The 17,449-nt window shown below is 36.7% G+C and overlaps 1 protein-coding gene across 1 annotated transcript in view; it reads left to right on the top strand.

Annotated features, from left to right (window-relative positions):
- SERPINB7 (serpin family B member 7) overlaps positions 1 to 17,449 on the top strand; it is a 60,895-nt gene that overhangs the window by 28,715 nt on the left and 14,731 nt on the right. The window contains exons 3-4 of the mRNA XM_004452920.4: positions 3,082 to 3,132; positions 4,581 to 4,697. Of these exons, the coding sequence (XP_004452977.2) occupies positions 3,082 to 3,132; positions 4,581 to 4,697 (168 nt within the window). The remainder of the gene's footprint in view (positions 1 to 3,081; positions 3,133 to 4,580; positions 4,698 to 17,449) is intronic.

Genomic DNA, 17,449 nt, shown 5'->3' on the forward strand with positions numbered 1-17,449 from the left:
CCCTTCATAATAATCTCCAAACTCTTCTCCAAATCTCTCACCCTTGTTTTTTCCTTTCAGGCTGCAGCACTCCCTTTAGTATCTCTTGCAATTCCGGTCTTTTGGTAACATATTCCATCAGTTTTTGTTTGTCTGTGAAGACTTTCAACTCACCCTTGTTTTCGAAGGACAACTTTGCCACATACAAAATTCTTGGCTGACAGTTTTTCTCTTTCAATACCTTAGGGATACCATATGACCTTCTTCTTAGTCCCATGGTTACTGATGAGAGGTGGGCACTTAAATCTTATTGAGGTTCCCTTGTGTGTGATGCTTTGGTTCTCTTGCTGCTTTCAGAATCCTCTCTTTATCTCTAATACTTGCAATTCTGTATATTAGGTGTCTTGGGTAGGTCTGTTTGAAATTATTCTGTTTGGTGTGCATTGTCCTTCTTGGATATTGATATTTATGCCTTTCATAAGTGCTGGGAAGGTTTTGGTCATTATTTCCTCAAATATTCTTTGTGCCCATTTTTCATTCTTTTCTCCTTCTTGGACATTGATAATACATATGTTTGTGTGTTTCACATTGTCATTCAATTTCCTGAGACTCCATTTCATTTTTTCCATTCCCTTCTCTTTCTGTTTCTTATTCAGATGTTAGGTCTTCTAAATCACTAATTCTGTCTTTGAGCAATTCAAGTCTGCTCTTATGTGCTTTAATATATTTTTATTCTCTTCCATCATGACTTTCATTCAAATAAAGTCTGTTGTTTTTTTTTTGCAGGCTTTCAAATTGTTCTTTATGCTCACCCAGTGTCCTCTAAATATCCTTTATCTCTAGTAATATTTTCTCTCAATTCTTTAAATTAATTTAGGAGAGTTGGGTGATTTTCATTAATCAGTTGTCTTAAATCCTGCATCTCTTCAGGATATTTGGTTTGTTCCTCTGACAGGATTCTCTCTTCCTGTTTCCTAGTGGCTTGTAATTTTTTTGCTGATGTCTAGGCATCTGATTATGTTGGTGAATTTACACTGATGGCCAATTTCTCTCTCTTGTCTACTGTTTTTCCCCCACAATTCATCTTTGATATTTGGTTCAACTTATTCTAAGTCTTTTAAATTGCCCCACTTAAGTGATCAAAATTGTGTGAGGCACTCATTAATGGTGGGCTGATTTTCTCTCAGGAGTTAAACTACAGAGAGAACCAAAAGCAGTTTTTGTTCATGCAATTTCCGACCAGGCCAGCAGATGGTACTATTCAGTGCACCTTTTCATGGAGGTGTTTCTTTCAGTCTCTGTTTTCCTTTGTTGTGGTCTGGCCAGAGCTAAGATTCAAAGTGAGCTCTGATGGCTGAATTCACTGAAGAAAAGTCCCCTCCCCCCAATTCCCCCCTCTCCTTTTCCTTGTAACAACTGACAGGGAGGAAGATGGCTGTTCCCCTCTCAGTTGCCTGCAGTAAGCCAGGGGTTTACCCCAACTAAGTATCTTTTTTTTTTTTTTTAAAGATTTATTTATTTATTTAACCCCCCCCCCCCCCCCATTGTCTGTTCTTGGTGTCTATTTGCTGCGTCTTGTTTCTTTGTCCGCTTCTGTTGTCGTCAGCGGCACGGGAAGTGTGGGCGGCGCCATTCCTGGGCAGGCTGCACTTTCTTTTCACGCTGGGCGGCTTTCCTCACGGGAGCACTCCTTGCGCGTGGGGCTCCCGCACGCGGGGGACACCCCTGCGTGGCAGGGCACTCCTTGCGCGCATCAGCACTGCGCATGGCCAGCTCCACACGGGTCAAGGAGGCCCGGGGTTTGAACTGCGGACCTCCCATATGGTAGATGGACGCCCTAACCACTGGGCCAAAGTCCGTTTCCCCCAACTAAGTATCTTGAGGGTGGGGGAGAGGAGTCCTTCCTGGCCCTGCAGGGTTTGATAACTCAAGTTTGTTGTTTTGGTTATTTGTCTCTCTGTCCTTCATCCTCCTGGGAATTATGAAGCATTGCCATCTTATTCTGACTTCCTTCTGACAGCTTTTGGTTCTTTCTCCACTGTTTTTGTGAAAGAGTTGAGCCTTGCCTGCCTGCCTAATCCAAGGTTAGCTGCTGTTGGACTGTAGATCATTCTTCAGGAAATTCAGTGCCCCGAGGTCTGGTGATGGGCCGGGTGATCCTGTTGCACTTTCTAGGAGGGGGCAGATGGGCTGAAAGGTTCATTTCAGTGCCTGTGATGGTCTGCCTCCTGCAGTGCTTCCTCTAGTTTCTAGTGGTTGTTGGCTATATCTAGGCTGGTTTAGCAGAAGACCCACACCATTTATTCTTTACAGTGAAGGACAAGGAAGACGAGAAAGAACTTTCTGGGTTGGTAATGAGGCTGGTTCATCTCCTCTCCCAGTTTCTCTGCCTGTATCTTTCTCTGGCACCTGGAAAAAAATTCCCTAACAGTGTTCCCAATCAGTCATCCTTAAGTTTCTAAGACACTCCTTTCTAAAATAGCCTTTACATTTGAGATGGGAGGATCTCATTACCATTGCAGATCTTTCTCTTTTCAAAAGTGAATTGCTTCTTTTAATTATCATTGTGGAAATTAATCCACTATATACATATTAACAGAAGAGGCAGGTGGATTTGTTACTTCTTTATGACCACTTTTAAAAAATACTGAACCAACTTTTTAAAAAATCCATCGATTTTTTATATATCTAAAATGTAGAGATGAGATATATTCCACTTAAAATTTTTGTGACATTACTTTAAATTTCATTTTATATACAATAGATTTAAACTGTATTTAAATTGGGTAGTTCCTAAAACACCATATTATCATCATCAAGACACTTGGAAGTCTTTCATCTCCTCCCCATTCCCCATTTCTGAGGGGTTTCTCAGCATGTGGTGCTTCCCCTAACTTTAAGGATATGGAATATGTTTCTCTTCTTTTTAGCCTGCTGGCAGTCTTTCGATGTCATGGGACAAATTAGCTCAAGGATATAGTGAACAAGGAATGGTGGTCAGATAAATGTATTGGGAAAATGTTTTTATTTTTAAAACCTCAGGGGAACAATTCTGATAGCAACCTTTGACTGCTGAGTTGTGTATCTGCCTTTGTTTTGCAGGTGCTTCACTTTGGTGCCGATTCAGGACGCAGAAACTCTTCCAATACTCAGGTAAAGACAAACTGTTCCTTCAGAGAAAAAGAATGTGAGGATAACTTGAGAAAAAACTACCTTCTCACAAATAGATTTAAAATGTTCTCTATTCTTTTAAAGCACAGAACATGAGCCATTCAGATTTCCAGATGTGGAAATTTCAAATATATTCTTTGATAATTTACTTATTAATTTATCTTTTTTGTTTTGTTTTGTTTTTACTCATGTACTGGCCAGGTTTTGGCAAGATAGTATGGAGCTAAATGTTTTGTCTTTCTCCATTGATATTCATAGTCAGCGTATATTGGCAAAATGATTTAACATGCATATTAGGTAGTTCATTATCTTCTGTTAGTAATTTTATTCCAAGGTAATCATTTATTTTACTAAAACCACTAGTTAACTTTGATCACACGTACTATTATGAGAAAGAGTTAGCAAAACTTAATTTCCTTTATAAAGGGGAAGAATTATTGAATTAAAGCATGTACAGAAATTCTTTTTTATTTACTCAGTTAATAGTAACCCTAATCAAGGCATAAACATTTTCTAAAGATGATTCTTAAAAATGGAAATATAAAACAGAAATTTAAAAAATATAAAACCATAAGTAATAAGTGGACTGTTTTTTTCTATGATATTTATCTGTGAGCAATAAATTAGACCAAACTACCATGTAGGTATTCGAAATCCAGAAAAAATGTGACAAGATCAAAGAATTAATTTCAAGAATGAGTATGAGAGTAGCCTGAAGCTCTTGTTGTTAAGAAAGCCAAATAAAAAGGGATTATTATACTTGGAAGTAGTTGTTGGTGGTGATGAGAAGAAAACGGTGTAAAATTGGATGTAAATATATTAGTTCAACTGAGGTCTTTTGAGTAGGTATTTGTCCAACCACATATGCCCAATTATTGCATTATTTTTAGTTCTTTTGGCAGAGAAATTGATATTTAATGAACAGATTCAGTATTAGTCTGTAGAGTCCAGTCTGGAGAGGGCCAGTAGACATCAACAAAACCTGACCTTTAAAGTGTTAAGGAGGGAAAGGAAGAGAGTCTTAGAGCCTGGAGAATTCACAAACTGAGCCATCATCCTTCATCTTAAGAAGGAAAGTCACCTGAATAGCCACTTTCTTTGAAAAATTAGTAACTCAAATCAGTCAGTATGGTCAGGGTCTTTCCTTTAAAAAAAAGTACAACTTCAAAACTTGACTTTGAGAGGGATTTGATAATTAGAAAATTTTAAGCTCATGAAACAATTTGATTCACCTGGAGATTTTGAAAACTAGCACAGTATCACAATCATAATTTACCTATGCCTTTTGAGTTAAGTAATAATAATTTAGAGATTATGGATGTATGCACCATTGGCTGCTGCTTTTATAGCATCATTATTTTTCATACTTTTATGATATTAGATAAATGTTTTTTTCCAAGAATAAATTTTATAAATCTTTTTAATGACAGCAACCACTCGAATATCAACTGAATAGAGTTCTCTCCGATATAAACAAACCCCACAAGGGTTATCAACTCAGCATGACCAATGGTCTTTTTGCGGAAAAAGTGTTTGACATTCACAGGGTAAGTGAATTCTCCTGTGTTACAAGGTTATTTCCATTCTTGACCTGAGCCTTGTTCAATACATCATCTGAATAAAGGCTTGTATTATTCTACTAAGCTATATAAAGGTGATTTTTTTTCTTGTTGCTACTAATAATGATCCAAGTGTCTTCAAAATATCTTCACTCTGTCTCTAATGTAGAATTTTGCTTCACCCAATTAATCCATACATTCTGGGTCACCAGACTGATGGGCTCCAAAACAGATAGAGGGCTTCCTCACTGGCAGTGATGTTAAGCTGAAATTGGGGTGGGGGTAGCAGACAGCCCATTTGGGGGCATCGATGGGGCAGCAGAGGAAAAGTCAGCTTTGCACCCCCAGTGCTGAGTTCTCCCTCCCCACTCCTCTTTTTCTCGGCCATGCCTTTTTATCTCTCCTTTCAGCAGTTACTATCTTTTTGGTTAGATCACTTATAAAAAAGTTCTTAGTGGGAGACATGACCTGGTAAGGCCAGCCATTGACAAAGAAGCTGTCCAGAGCCAACGAAGAGGTAGGGTGTATTAGTCATCCAAAGGGGTGCTGATGCAAAATATCAGAAATTGGTTGGTTTTTATAAAGGGTATTAATTTGGGGCAGGAGCTTACAGATACCAGGCCATAAAGCATAAGTTACTTCCCTCACCAAAGTCTATTTTCATGTGTTGGAGCAAGATGGCTGCTGACTTCTGCAAGGATTCAGGCTTCCTGGGTTCCTTCGGGCTCAGATCCTCTGTTTTTTCCACAAGGTCCACTGTAGACTGTGAGGCTTTCTAGGCTTTTCTTCTCTCCATAAGGTCAGCTGTAGACTATCAGGCGAATGGCTTTGTCTCTCTCCCTGGCGCTCCAGCTTAAGATTTCAGCATCAAACTCCAACATCAAAACTCCAACATTGAAAGCCCCCAACTCTGTCTTTTGCCATGCCTTTTATCTGTGAGTCCCCACCCACCAAAGTGTGGGAACTCAATGCCCTACTGGCACAAGAGGTTTACATAATTATTTAATCAAATAAACCTATGAATCCAACATAATCTAATATGCCCAGAGGAAAAGATCAGTTTACAAACATAATCCAATATTTCTTTTTGGAATTCATCAATAATATCAAACCGCTACATTGGGAAAGGGCTTGCTTGGCGTCAACAGACTTGGGGTCAATAGTAAAGTTTCACTCTTACTGTATGGTGTTTGTATTACCATTGCATTCATCCTTGCACACTGCTGGCCAAAGACTGATGTGGCCCAGAATGCATGCTACATCCCACTATGCTCAATCCATGCTTTGGAACCATCACTGCTGGGATGAACAGAAGCTATTTAACTGGTTAGTACTCTTCAAGTAAACACAGCAGCCATAATCTCTGGGCATGCTTGAGTTCCTTTTTTCTTTTTTTAAAGATACCTAGATTACATAAATGTTACATTAAAAATATAGGGGTTTCAGATATGCTCTGCTCCCCTCCCACATTTTCCCATATTAACAACATCTTTCATTAGTGTGGTACATTTGTTACAATTGATGAATATATTTTGGAGCATTGCCACTAAGCATGGATTATATTTACATTGTAGTTTCCACTCTCTCCCATACTATTTTGTAAGTTATGGCAAGATATATGATGGCTTATATCTGTCATTACAATGTCATTCAGGACAATTTCCAAGTCCCCATATTACACCTGTTTTTTCCTCTCCTTCCCCTCAGAACCTCCAGTGGCCACTTTCTCCACATCAATGATAAAAGTTCTTTCATTGCTAAAATCACAACAAATCTATACTAGAATATTAGTAAGTATACTCTAGTCCATTGTTTATTCCCCTGTCCTGAGGATTCTGGGATGGTGATGCCCACTCCACCTCTAATTGAGAGGGGGCTTTGATCCCATGGGGAAGGTAGATGGAACTATCTTGCTTGCAGTTGCAAACTCTCTCTGTTCCTTGGCATGGGCATTGTCCACCATCATCTCCTTGTTAATTGTCCTGGATGAGTCCAGTGAACTTGAGAGTAGGTGTTGCAACTCTGATGAGATTCAGGGCCCAGCTGGCACATGGATAGCCCAAACATTTAAGACACTTGGGCATACACCTATCAACTTTAGCACTAACTATAGGTTCACATACAAGGGGCAGAAGAGCCATATGTATGGAAACCACAACTGGGTTCAATTCTGTCACACTGGGGAGCATAAATTCCCAAGTAGGGCCCACTGGCAGGGCACCAAAATCCTGAGCTGTCTGCCGTGCCTATCTTGTCTGATATCTCCACTATCTGAGGCAATATTTACTTTGGCAGTCAATGAGATCCTGTTGAAATGTGCAAAAGCGTAACCTCTGGAATGAACTCCCAACTCACTTTGAAGTCTCTTAGCCATATAAATTCATTTGTATTTACATTTTCTCCCTTTTGGTCAAGGTCTTTTTCCAGTTACATTTGTAGTTGGTGCTTTGTAGTAATCCATCTCTGCCAGGGAGGTTCATCCCTAGGAGTCATGTCCCACGCTGGAGGGAAAGAAGGCATTTGTATGCTAAGTTTGGCATAGAGGTAGGCCACATTTGAGCAATAAGAAGGTTCTCAGGTGGTAAATCTTAGGCACCCTGTAATACTAGGCTAAATTTCAATTTCAAAAGTAAAGGTTCATAAGTACAGACACCAATATCAAGGGCCTATCAGTGATCCATTCTCCTTCACTAGTCACTACCCCTGTACTGGGGAATTCTTGCTGTCCCATTAGAGAATGTGGCAGAGCTCCCCAGGATGGGAATTTGATATTCTTTCAGTTATTGTGTGAATCTCCACCCACTGTGACAATGCCCCATGAACACTTGAACACATTTATATGCCTTATAGTTATGCTTCTGGTGAATGTCCTCCCATGCATCCCCCGGGACTGACATCCCACAACAATGATCCTCACCTGACACAGTTGTAACCCTTCCATGATCCAAAACTTTTTAAAAAATGAAGCCAACAAAATAACCATATGCAATTATTAAGGAAATGAAATAATGAGTTTTTAAATTAACAAATAAAATACAAAAAATAAAAAAATTAGAATAATAAAAAATAATAAAAATAAAAAATTTTTTTGACTATGTCTTTCATCACCACAAGATCTGTTATTTTGGGATGTAGAGTGACATTTTCTTCCACTTATTGCCCCAGTGTCTTATTTTTTCCATTTTGTCTTCAAAGAAGCTTTAGGTTACAGAAAAGTCATATAGAGAATATAGGGGATTCCCATATACCCAACATCCTCCCCCTTTCCCCTTTTCCCTATTAACATTTTACATGTGGATGGTACATTTGTTACAAATGATGTATAAATACTGAAACATTGCTACTAACCATGGTTAATGATTTACATTATAGTTTACATTTCTACCATACATTTTTATACATTTTGATGAATTTTAACATGGTCTGTATCCATCAAGATCATATAGAACACCTCTATCACCTCCAAAATGCCCCATGTCCTATCTATTCTATCCTTATCCATCTCCCCTGCAGACCCACAACAACCACCAAGTTTCACTCCCCTAGAGCAAGATTCATAGTTACTTGCAACAACATTGAGGACTTGACATACTGATCTGTCCTTCCCTGCTGGTCACTGCCTATGCTTTCAAGACACACCTGCCCCTCTATTTGAAAACATAGCAGGACTCCCCAGGATGGGAGTCCAACACTTTTCCACTCATATGTCTCTTGAGTCCAGATCTTGATCTTGCCTTGTTCCAGGGAAAAGTTTTAGGATTTCACGATTGAATATGGTGTTAACTGTGGGTTTTTCATATACACCCTTTATCATGTTGAGGAAGTTTCCTTCTATTCCTATCTTTTGCAGTGTTTTTATCAGGAAAGGGTGCTGTATTTTGTCAAATGTTTTTTCTGCACATATAGAGATGATCATGTGATTTTTTTTTCTTTCTATCTGTATTGTGGCATTTTACATTGATTGGTTTTCTTATGTTGAACCATCCTTGCATACCAGGGATGAAGCCCACTTGTTGCCTAATTCATTTGATGTGTGCCTAGTTCATTTGATGTGTTGTTGAATATGATTATCAAGTATTTAGTTGAATATTTTAGTATCCAGGTTCATTAGAGAGATTGGTCTATAGTTTTCCTTTCTCATGGCATCTTTGTTTGCTTTGATATTAGGGTGATGTTGGCATCATAGAATGAGTTAGACAATGTTCCCTCCACTTCTGTTTTTTTTTTTTTTTTTGAAGAGTTTAAGCAGGATTGGTGTTAGTTCTTCCCAGAATGTTTGGTGGAATTCATCTGTGAAACCATCTGGTTCTGGGCTCTTCTTAGTTGGGAAGTTTTAATGACCAATTCAATCTCAGTACTTGTGATTAGTCTGTTGAGTTCATGAATTTCTTCTTTCATCAATGTAGGCTGCTTGTGTGTTTCTAGGAATTTGTCCATTTCCTCTAAATTATCCATTCTTTTGGCATTCAATTTTTTAAAGTATTCTCTCATGATACTCTTTATTTCAGTGGGGCCAATGGTGAAATCCTCTTCCTCATTTCTTATTTTATGTATTTGCATCTTCTCTCTTTTTTCTTTGTTAGTCTAGCTAAGGGTTTGTCAATTTTATTAATTTTCTTGAAGAACCAGCTTTTTGTTTTGTTTATTTTTTCTTTCTTATTTTCAATTTTATTTAGCTCTGTTCTAATTTTTATTATATCCTTCTTTCTACTTCCTTCAGAATTAGTTTGTTGTTCTTTTTTTAATTCTTCCATGTGTGCAGTTAAATCTTTGATTTTAGCTCTTTCTTCTTTTTTAAATATAGGAATTTATGGTTATGAATTTCCCTCTCAGGATAGCTTTTGCTGCATCCCATAGGTTGTGATACATTGTGTTGTCATTTTCATTCATTTCAAGGTAGTTACTGATTTCTTTTGCAATTTCTTCTTTGTTCCACTGATTGCCTAAAATTGTGTTGTTTAACATCCATAACTTTGTGCCTAATCTACTTTTCTGCCCCTTACTAATTTCCAGGTTCATTCCACTGTGGTCAGAGAAATAATTCTGTATAATTTCAATCTTTCTGAATTCATTGAGAGTTGTTCTGTGGCCTAGCATGTTGTCTATCCTGGGGAATGATCTATGTGCCCTTGAGAAGAATATATATCCCACTGTATTTAGGTGTAATGATCTGTATTAGGTCCAGATCCTCTAATGTATTATCCAAGGTCTTTGTTTCTTTATTGATTCTCTGTAGAGATGTTCTGGTTAGGTGTATAAATGTTTATGAGTGTTCTCTTCTTGAAAGATTATCGCTTTTATTAGTATATAGTGGCCTTCTTTGTCTCTTACAATAGTGTTGTATTTAAAGTCTATTTTGTCCCATACTAGTATAGCTACTCCTGTCCTTTTTTGGTTATTGTTTGCATGTAAAATTGTTTTCCAACAATTCACTTTCAGCCTCTTTGAGTCCCTGTGTCCAAGGTGAGTTTCTTGTAGACAGTACATAGATGGATCATAATTCTTTATCCATTCTGCCAATCATTGTCTTTTGATTGGAGAGTTTAATGCATTAACATTCAATGTTTTATGGTCAAAGAATTACTTGCATTAGTCATAATTTCTTTAGGTTTATGTATGTCATATGTTGTTTTTATTTATCTTTTTATCTTTTTAGTTGTTCTTACATTTTTATGCCAACTCTTTTTCTCCTGTTTTTTCCTTTTGGCCTGCAGAACTCTCTTTTGTATTTCTTGAAGGGTGGGTTTCTTATTGACACACTCTCTTAATTTCTGTTTATCTGTGAATATTTTGAACTCTCCCTCATTTTTGAAGGCCAGCTTTGCTGGGTAGAGAATTCTTGGTTGGAATTATTTTTCTTTTAGCACCTTAACTATGTCACACCACTGCCTTCTTCCCTCCAAGGTTTCAGGTGAGAAATCAGCACTTAGTCTTATCAAACTTCCCTTGTATGTGATGGATCTCTTTTCTCCTGCTGCTTTCAGTATTCTCTTTTTTGTCTTGAGCACTGGACAATTCGACTAGTATATGTCTTGGAGTAGGCCTATTGGGATTTATCCTGTTTGGGGTAAGCTGAGCTTCCTGGGCTTATACATCTATGTGCCTCAGTAGGGTTGGGAAAATTGCAGCCATTATTTCCTTCAACACACCTTCTGCCCCTTTCCCCTCTCTTCTCCCTCTGGGATTCCAACAGTGTGTATTTTTCTGCATTCTGTGTTGTCATTCAAATCCCTATGTCCCTGCTGGGTTTTTTCTTTTTATCTACCTGTTCGACTATCAGTCTGATTTCCAATATACTGTCTTCCACATCACTGATTCTTTTCTCTGCCTGTTCAAATACGTTGTTATGTACTTCCAGTGTATTTTTGATTTCTTACATTGTGCCATTAATCACTATCACACTGTTATCTTTTTATGTGCACCTAAAATTTCTTCAGTATGTTCTCCCAGCGTTTTCTTATTATTCTTAATCCCTTCTTTCACTTCATTAAGATGATTCATGATATTTGTTTGGACATCTCTGATTAGTTGTTCCATGTCTGCATCTCATCTATTTTTCAACTTGTTCGTTGGACTGGGCCATGTCTTCCTGTTTCTTAGTATGGCTTATAATGTTTTATTGGTGTCTAGGCATCAGTTTACCATGATGGATTTATTCTGTTGATTAGCATCTCTTTCTTCTCTAGGGTTTTATTTTGTTGTTTCTGTGTGTGTGGTAAGTTTTCATTTTGACACTTCATTCATCTTATTCTATTCCCTTGCTGTTGCCAAATACTATAAAAAGAAATTTTCCCCTGTATTTAAGATGTCTTATAACTCTGGAATATTCAATGTGTAATTCTTATGAAAATAATGACATTCTCTTATATAATCATAATAGAGTGACCAAAATCAGGACATTAACACACTTGTATTACTACCAGTTAGTCTTTAGACCCCATTTGAATTTCATCAATTTTCCTATAATCCCTTACAGCAAAAGGATTTGGTTCACAATTGTGCACAGAATTTACTTATGTCACTTTAGTTTTCAATTTAGAACAATTTCTTGGTCTTTCCTTGACTTTCATTATCTTAAAACTTTTGATGATTCTTTTGAATGTCCAATTTTAGGCCAGGTGTTGTTTAGAATGTCCTTCAGTATGGTTTAAAAATATTTTTTTTTCATGATTAAGATTCTAACTATGGACATTTGATAAAAATATCAAGTGTTAGTTTTATTGTCATAGCATCCTAGAAAGATTTTGATTTATCCCATTACTGGAAATGTTAACTTTGATCACTTGATTAAAGTGAAAGTTTTGTCTACAAGGATTCTCTGCTGTAAAGTTACTCTTATGCTTTTTGCGGTTAGGTATTTTATGGGGAAGCATTTAGAGACTGTGTAAATATTCCATTCTGGATTGAACATTTGTTTATTTATTTGTTTATATCAATGTGCACTCATGGTGTCTGATTTAATAAAAAGTTTAAAGTCCATTATGCATTTCCTGCTCAAATTAACCCTCATTTGGCCAGTAGGAACCCCTTCAAGCTGGCTTCTGTGCCTTTTTTACATGTCCCCATCATTCCTTGAGCATTTTCTTACTTTCAGACACAAAATGATGTTCCAGTTTCATCTTCTTTTCTTGCCTTAAACCTAAAAGCAGTCATTTCTCCAGTCACTTCAGGGAATTATATGCATCTATATGATTCAATGTTGCTTTCTTTATATGATACTGCATACTGTTCATACTAGTATCTCCAATTCCAATTTCACACCAGAGAGTTAGTTTTTTTCTCCCTTTCTAATTTTTTAACTCCCTTATCCATCAGTGAGAAACCAGGATCCCCTTATCCTTTATAGATTTACTTATTTGACCAATCCCTGTACATTAACCAATCTCCTATCACTGATGCTGTTGCCCACATTCATCATCACAGAAGAGATCTGACACATCCCCACAAGACTGCCCTTCCATGCATATGCTTCTTCACCCCACTCAGCCTCCCATACACTGTGGTGGTCTGTTGCTCCACAGGGATGTCCTTCTCACTATTTCTGGCACATCATGTAGGTGCCTTCCTCACCCTGTATGAGACATCCCTCTTCACAAAAGCCTCTGGACTCTGCCTGAGCCCTGATTTCCACAGCTGGACTTCTCAGCCAAGGAGATGTCCTTATCTTGTCTGGTCTCTGTTGTCCTGGGTCACTCCTGGATGTCAATGCCCTTCTCACTCTGATGAGACTCTGCCATCTTGCTCAGGTCACTAGGGCTCCCTTGCCCTAAAATGGACACCTACCTGTAATGGTCTCTCCTTTGGCTTTTAGTCTGACTTGAGTCAGTGAGAAAAGTGAATAAGTTAGAACAGATTACACCTTCTTAATAGCCTTCAAATTTGTTCTATCATCCCCATGCCTCTGGCAATCTCTACTACCTCAATCCCAACCTTCTTTATATACTTTGGAATTAACTGGAAGGACCTCTAACATGAGACTGAGTTGAATATTACCACTATAGGAACAGCACTGTGAGAGTGACTCATCAATAAACTGAGCAGAAATTTTGGAAGTCTCACAGGACTATGGAGACAAAATCAGAATTCAAAGATTGCCAAGTAAAAGGAGCCCTGGAAAACATTCTAGACTTTCAGTTGAGACACTCTTAGGGCTTTACTCTAGTCAATAGAGATAACCAGAAATAAGTAAGGTCTCACAATGATTGGAACAACTTTGAATAAGCTCAATCCCAGACTAGAATAAAGTTAAGAGTCCCTATTCTAATTGCTTGCTAGAACTGCTTCCCTCAAGAAAGAAACTATCATCACGTTTTCAAATTTTCTTTCAAAATTTCATTTGCAATGTTAATTATTGAATAAAGAATTGTGAGTCATACCAGGAGTTAAAAGCAATCAACTGAAAACAAAAAAAAAAAGGGAATACAATAAAAACAGACTTACAGAGGGAAGTGGCTGTGGCTCAATCTGTTGGACTCCCATCTACCCTGGGCTCATGTCCCAGGGCCCCCTTGTGAAGGCAGGCTTGCCTGCTTGCTGTGGAGAGCCACTGGCCCTCAAGCACCACAGAAAGCCGACTCAGCAAGGTGATGCAACAAAAAAAGGGAGACAAGTAAAAACACAGAAGAGTGTGCAGTGAATGGACACAGAGAGCAGACAACAAGCAAGCTGTAAGGGGGATAAATAAAAATAAATACAGGCACACAGAAGAATGCACAGCAAATGGACATAGAGAGCAGACAGCAAGCAAGCTGCAAGGGGGGGGGTGGGGATAAAGAAAACAAAACAAAAAAACCAGATTTACAGAATATGCAGATATTGGATATTATCAAACAATATTTAAAGTATTTGTGATTAACCTATCTTTTAAAATGGAGGTCAGAAGTTCAGAAAATATCTTAGTGGTAAAATAGAATGTTAAAAAACAATCAAATGGAAATTCTAGGAAAGAAAAAAAAACCCAAAATTAGGCAATTGATAGATGGATTGAATATTATACTCAGCTTAAGACAGGGTAGGTGTTTTGGAAGATAAATCAGAGAAAATAACCAAACTGAAACTTGGAGAGCAAAAAGGATAGACAATACAGGAAAGGGAGAAAGAGACATGTGGGCATGATAGAAAGGTCTATCATAAAACAATTATATCCCCATAATGAGATGACAGAGAATGAGGAAAAAATCAGTATTTGAAGAGGTAGTGGTTAAGAATATTCTTGAACCAATAATTTCTATCAGACTAAAGTTTCAAGAAATACTAATCATGCCTCAGCACATAACAGAAAAAAAACAAAGACAAAGGAAAAGTTTAAGAGAAACCATATAAAAAAGACATATTAACATCAAAGGAGCAATAGCAAGACTTATAACTAAGTCTGAGACACCAGAGTCAGAAAAACAATAAAATAACACCTCCAAAGTGCTGAAAGAAAATAACTGGTGGTCCAGAAGTTTAAGTGGATGAAAATATCTTTCAAAATGAAGACATTGTCAGAAAAAAGAAAGCTGAGAGAATCTATCTCTAGTCAATGTGAATGAAAGTAATTATTGAAGATAATTCAATAAAAGAAGGTAAATATTTCCAATGGAAGCAAAGATATGTAGGGAAAAAACAAAGAACAAAGGAAGAGATAAATATATGGATAAGTCTGGATAAAGGTTTACTACATAAAACAATGATAATATGTATGTGTTTAAAATATATGTAGAATTAAAGTACATGACAACAATAGCAAAAGAGGTAATGGGGAAACATGAAATAAAGAAGTTCTAAGGTCCTTGCATTATCTGAAAATTACTAAATGTCTACATTTATATTAGTTTAATAATATAAGGATACTTTTTAGACTCTCTAGTAATAAAGTATTGTGCTTAACAAGTTAATGCAGGGAAATAAAAGAATAAAAGATATTTAATTAATCCAAAAAAGCAATAAATGAGAGAAAAATAAACACAGGATAGGTGGGACACATAAAAAATAATAGTATGGTTGATATAGCTTAATTATAACATTTCATTAAATGTGAATAGATTATTACTCAAAGTTTTAGCCTTAAATATATTCCTAGAAAAGAAGACTGAAAACCAATTATCTAAGTATCCATCTCAAGAAGTTAAAAACTGGAATAGCAAGTAATCCCCCCAAATTAGAAGAAATAGTAATGGTAAGATCAGAATTTAAGGTCATGGAAAGATGTACAATGAAGAAAACCAGCAAAGACGAAATATAAATATTTTAAAGACCAATAAAACTGCTAATCCCTGCGTGACTAGCCAGGGAGAAAAGAGATAGGGCACACCTTATTAACATGAGGAACAAAATAGGGAACATAACTACAGATTATACAATAATTAATTGATAGCATTATAAATAATTTATGCAATTGATTTGAAAAAATTATGCAATTGACAAGTTGCTAAGAAAAAATTTACCAACATTGACTTGAGAAGAAATAAATAATCTGAATATTCATAAATCTATTAAAGAAAGTGGATTCATGATTAAAAAACCTGGTCACAAAGAAAACTCTAGGACCACAGGGCTTCATTAGTGGATTATTCCACACAAAGGAAAAAGAAACACCCATCTTATACAAATATTGCCCCCCAAAAAGGAAATACTTCCCAACTAATTTCATGAGACCAACATAACTTTAAGACTCAAATCTAATTGAAAACAGTAAGAAAGTATAGACCAAGCTTTCTCCTAAACTTAGCTGAAACAAATTAAAATATATATTAACAAATTGAATAAAACGATATATGACAGATAAAATATCATGACCAAGTAGATTTTATTCTAGGAATTCAATGTTGATTTAACTCTTAAAAATAAATATGATTCACTATATTGAGAGATTAAAGCAGAAAAAATTAATATCAACTCAAAAGATAAAGAAAACTAAACTTTTACAAATTATAATGGAAGGGAATTTTCTACATAAAATATTTTTATTAAAATATCAAATGTTTTCTCCCTGATATCAGAAAAAGGACAAGGATTTTTTAAAAAAATATTTATTTTATTTATTTCTTACCTCCCCCGCCCCGCCCCGTGTTGTCTGCTCGCTTGTGTCCATTTGCTGTGTGTTCTTCTGTGTCTCCTTGCATTTTCAGCAGCACTGGGAATCTGTACCTTTTTTCGTATGTCATTTTGCTGCATCAGCTCTCCGTGTGTCCGGTGACACTCCTGGGTGGGCTGTGCTTTTTTCACATGGGGTGGCTCTCCTTGTGGAGTGCACTCCTTGCGTGTGGGCTTCCCCTACACGGGGGGACACCCCTGTCTGGCATGGTACTCCTTGCACGTGGCAGCACTGCATGTGGGCCGGCTCACCACATGGGCCAGGAGGCCCTGGGTTCGAGTCCATTATGGTAGGCAGACACTCTATTAGTTGAGCCACATTTACTTTCCAAGGATGTTTTTTGTAACACTTGTAGTAAACAAATGCATTGGAGGTCATAGTCTGAAAGAAAATAAGTAAAAGGTATTTGGATTAGGATGGAGGATAAAAAACTATCATTGTTCACAGATAATAATTGTAGAGCTAAAAATAAGAATTTATCTACAAATTATTAGATTTAATAGTGAATTTAGCAAAACCAACATATACATTGCTAAGAGAAATTAAAGAAGGCTTTTAAAATAAAGGATATACCATGTTCACTGATGGCGCACTCAATATTATAAGGATGCCAGTTTTCTTAATATATATCTACTGTTTATTTAAAAATGACAAGCTGATTTAAAATTTTATATGGGAATGCAAAGAATCAAGAAAAATCAAGACAACCTTAAAGAAAATGGAAAAAATAGAATATTTACAGTGCTGAAAATCAATACTTAAATACTAGAATAATTAAGAACTGGTGATATTTGTGCAAACATAGCAAATAGATCAATGGAAAAGAGTAGAAACTTGATTATGATAAAGGTTACTCTGCAGAGTATTAAGGAAGAGATGGTGTTTTTAATAAATTGGTTCAATTGGCTGTCATGTAGAAAAATGTATCTTGACCCCTATCTCACACTATACCCCCCCAAATAATCCTGGTAGATCAAAGACGCACATGTGAACAGTGAAATAATTAAGTTTGTGGATGATAAAACTAGATTGTTATCCTCTTGACCTTGGGTAGGCAAAGATTTCTTCGTCTTTGTTTTAGTATACATAAAGTTTTAATCAGAAAAGGACAAAACCCATAGCATAGGTGTCATTAGAAATAAGAACTTCTTTTCATTAAAGG

This window comes from Dasypus novemcinctus, chromosome 16 (genome assembly GCF_030445035.2).
Source record: "Dasypus novemcinctus isolate mDasNov1 chromosome 16, mDasNov1.1.hap2, whole genome shotgun sequence".
NCBI lineage: Eukaryota > Metazoa > Chordata > Mammalia > Cingulata > Dasypodidae > Dasypus > Dasypus novemcinctus.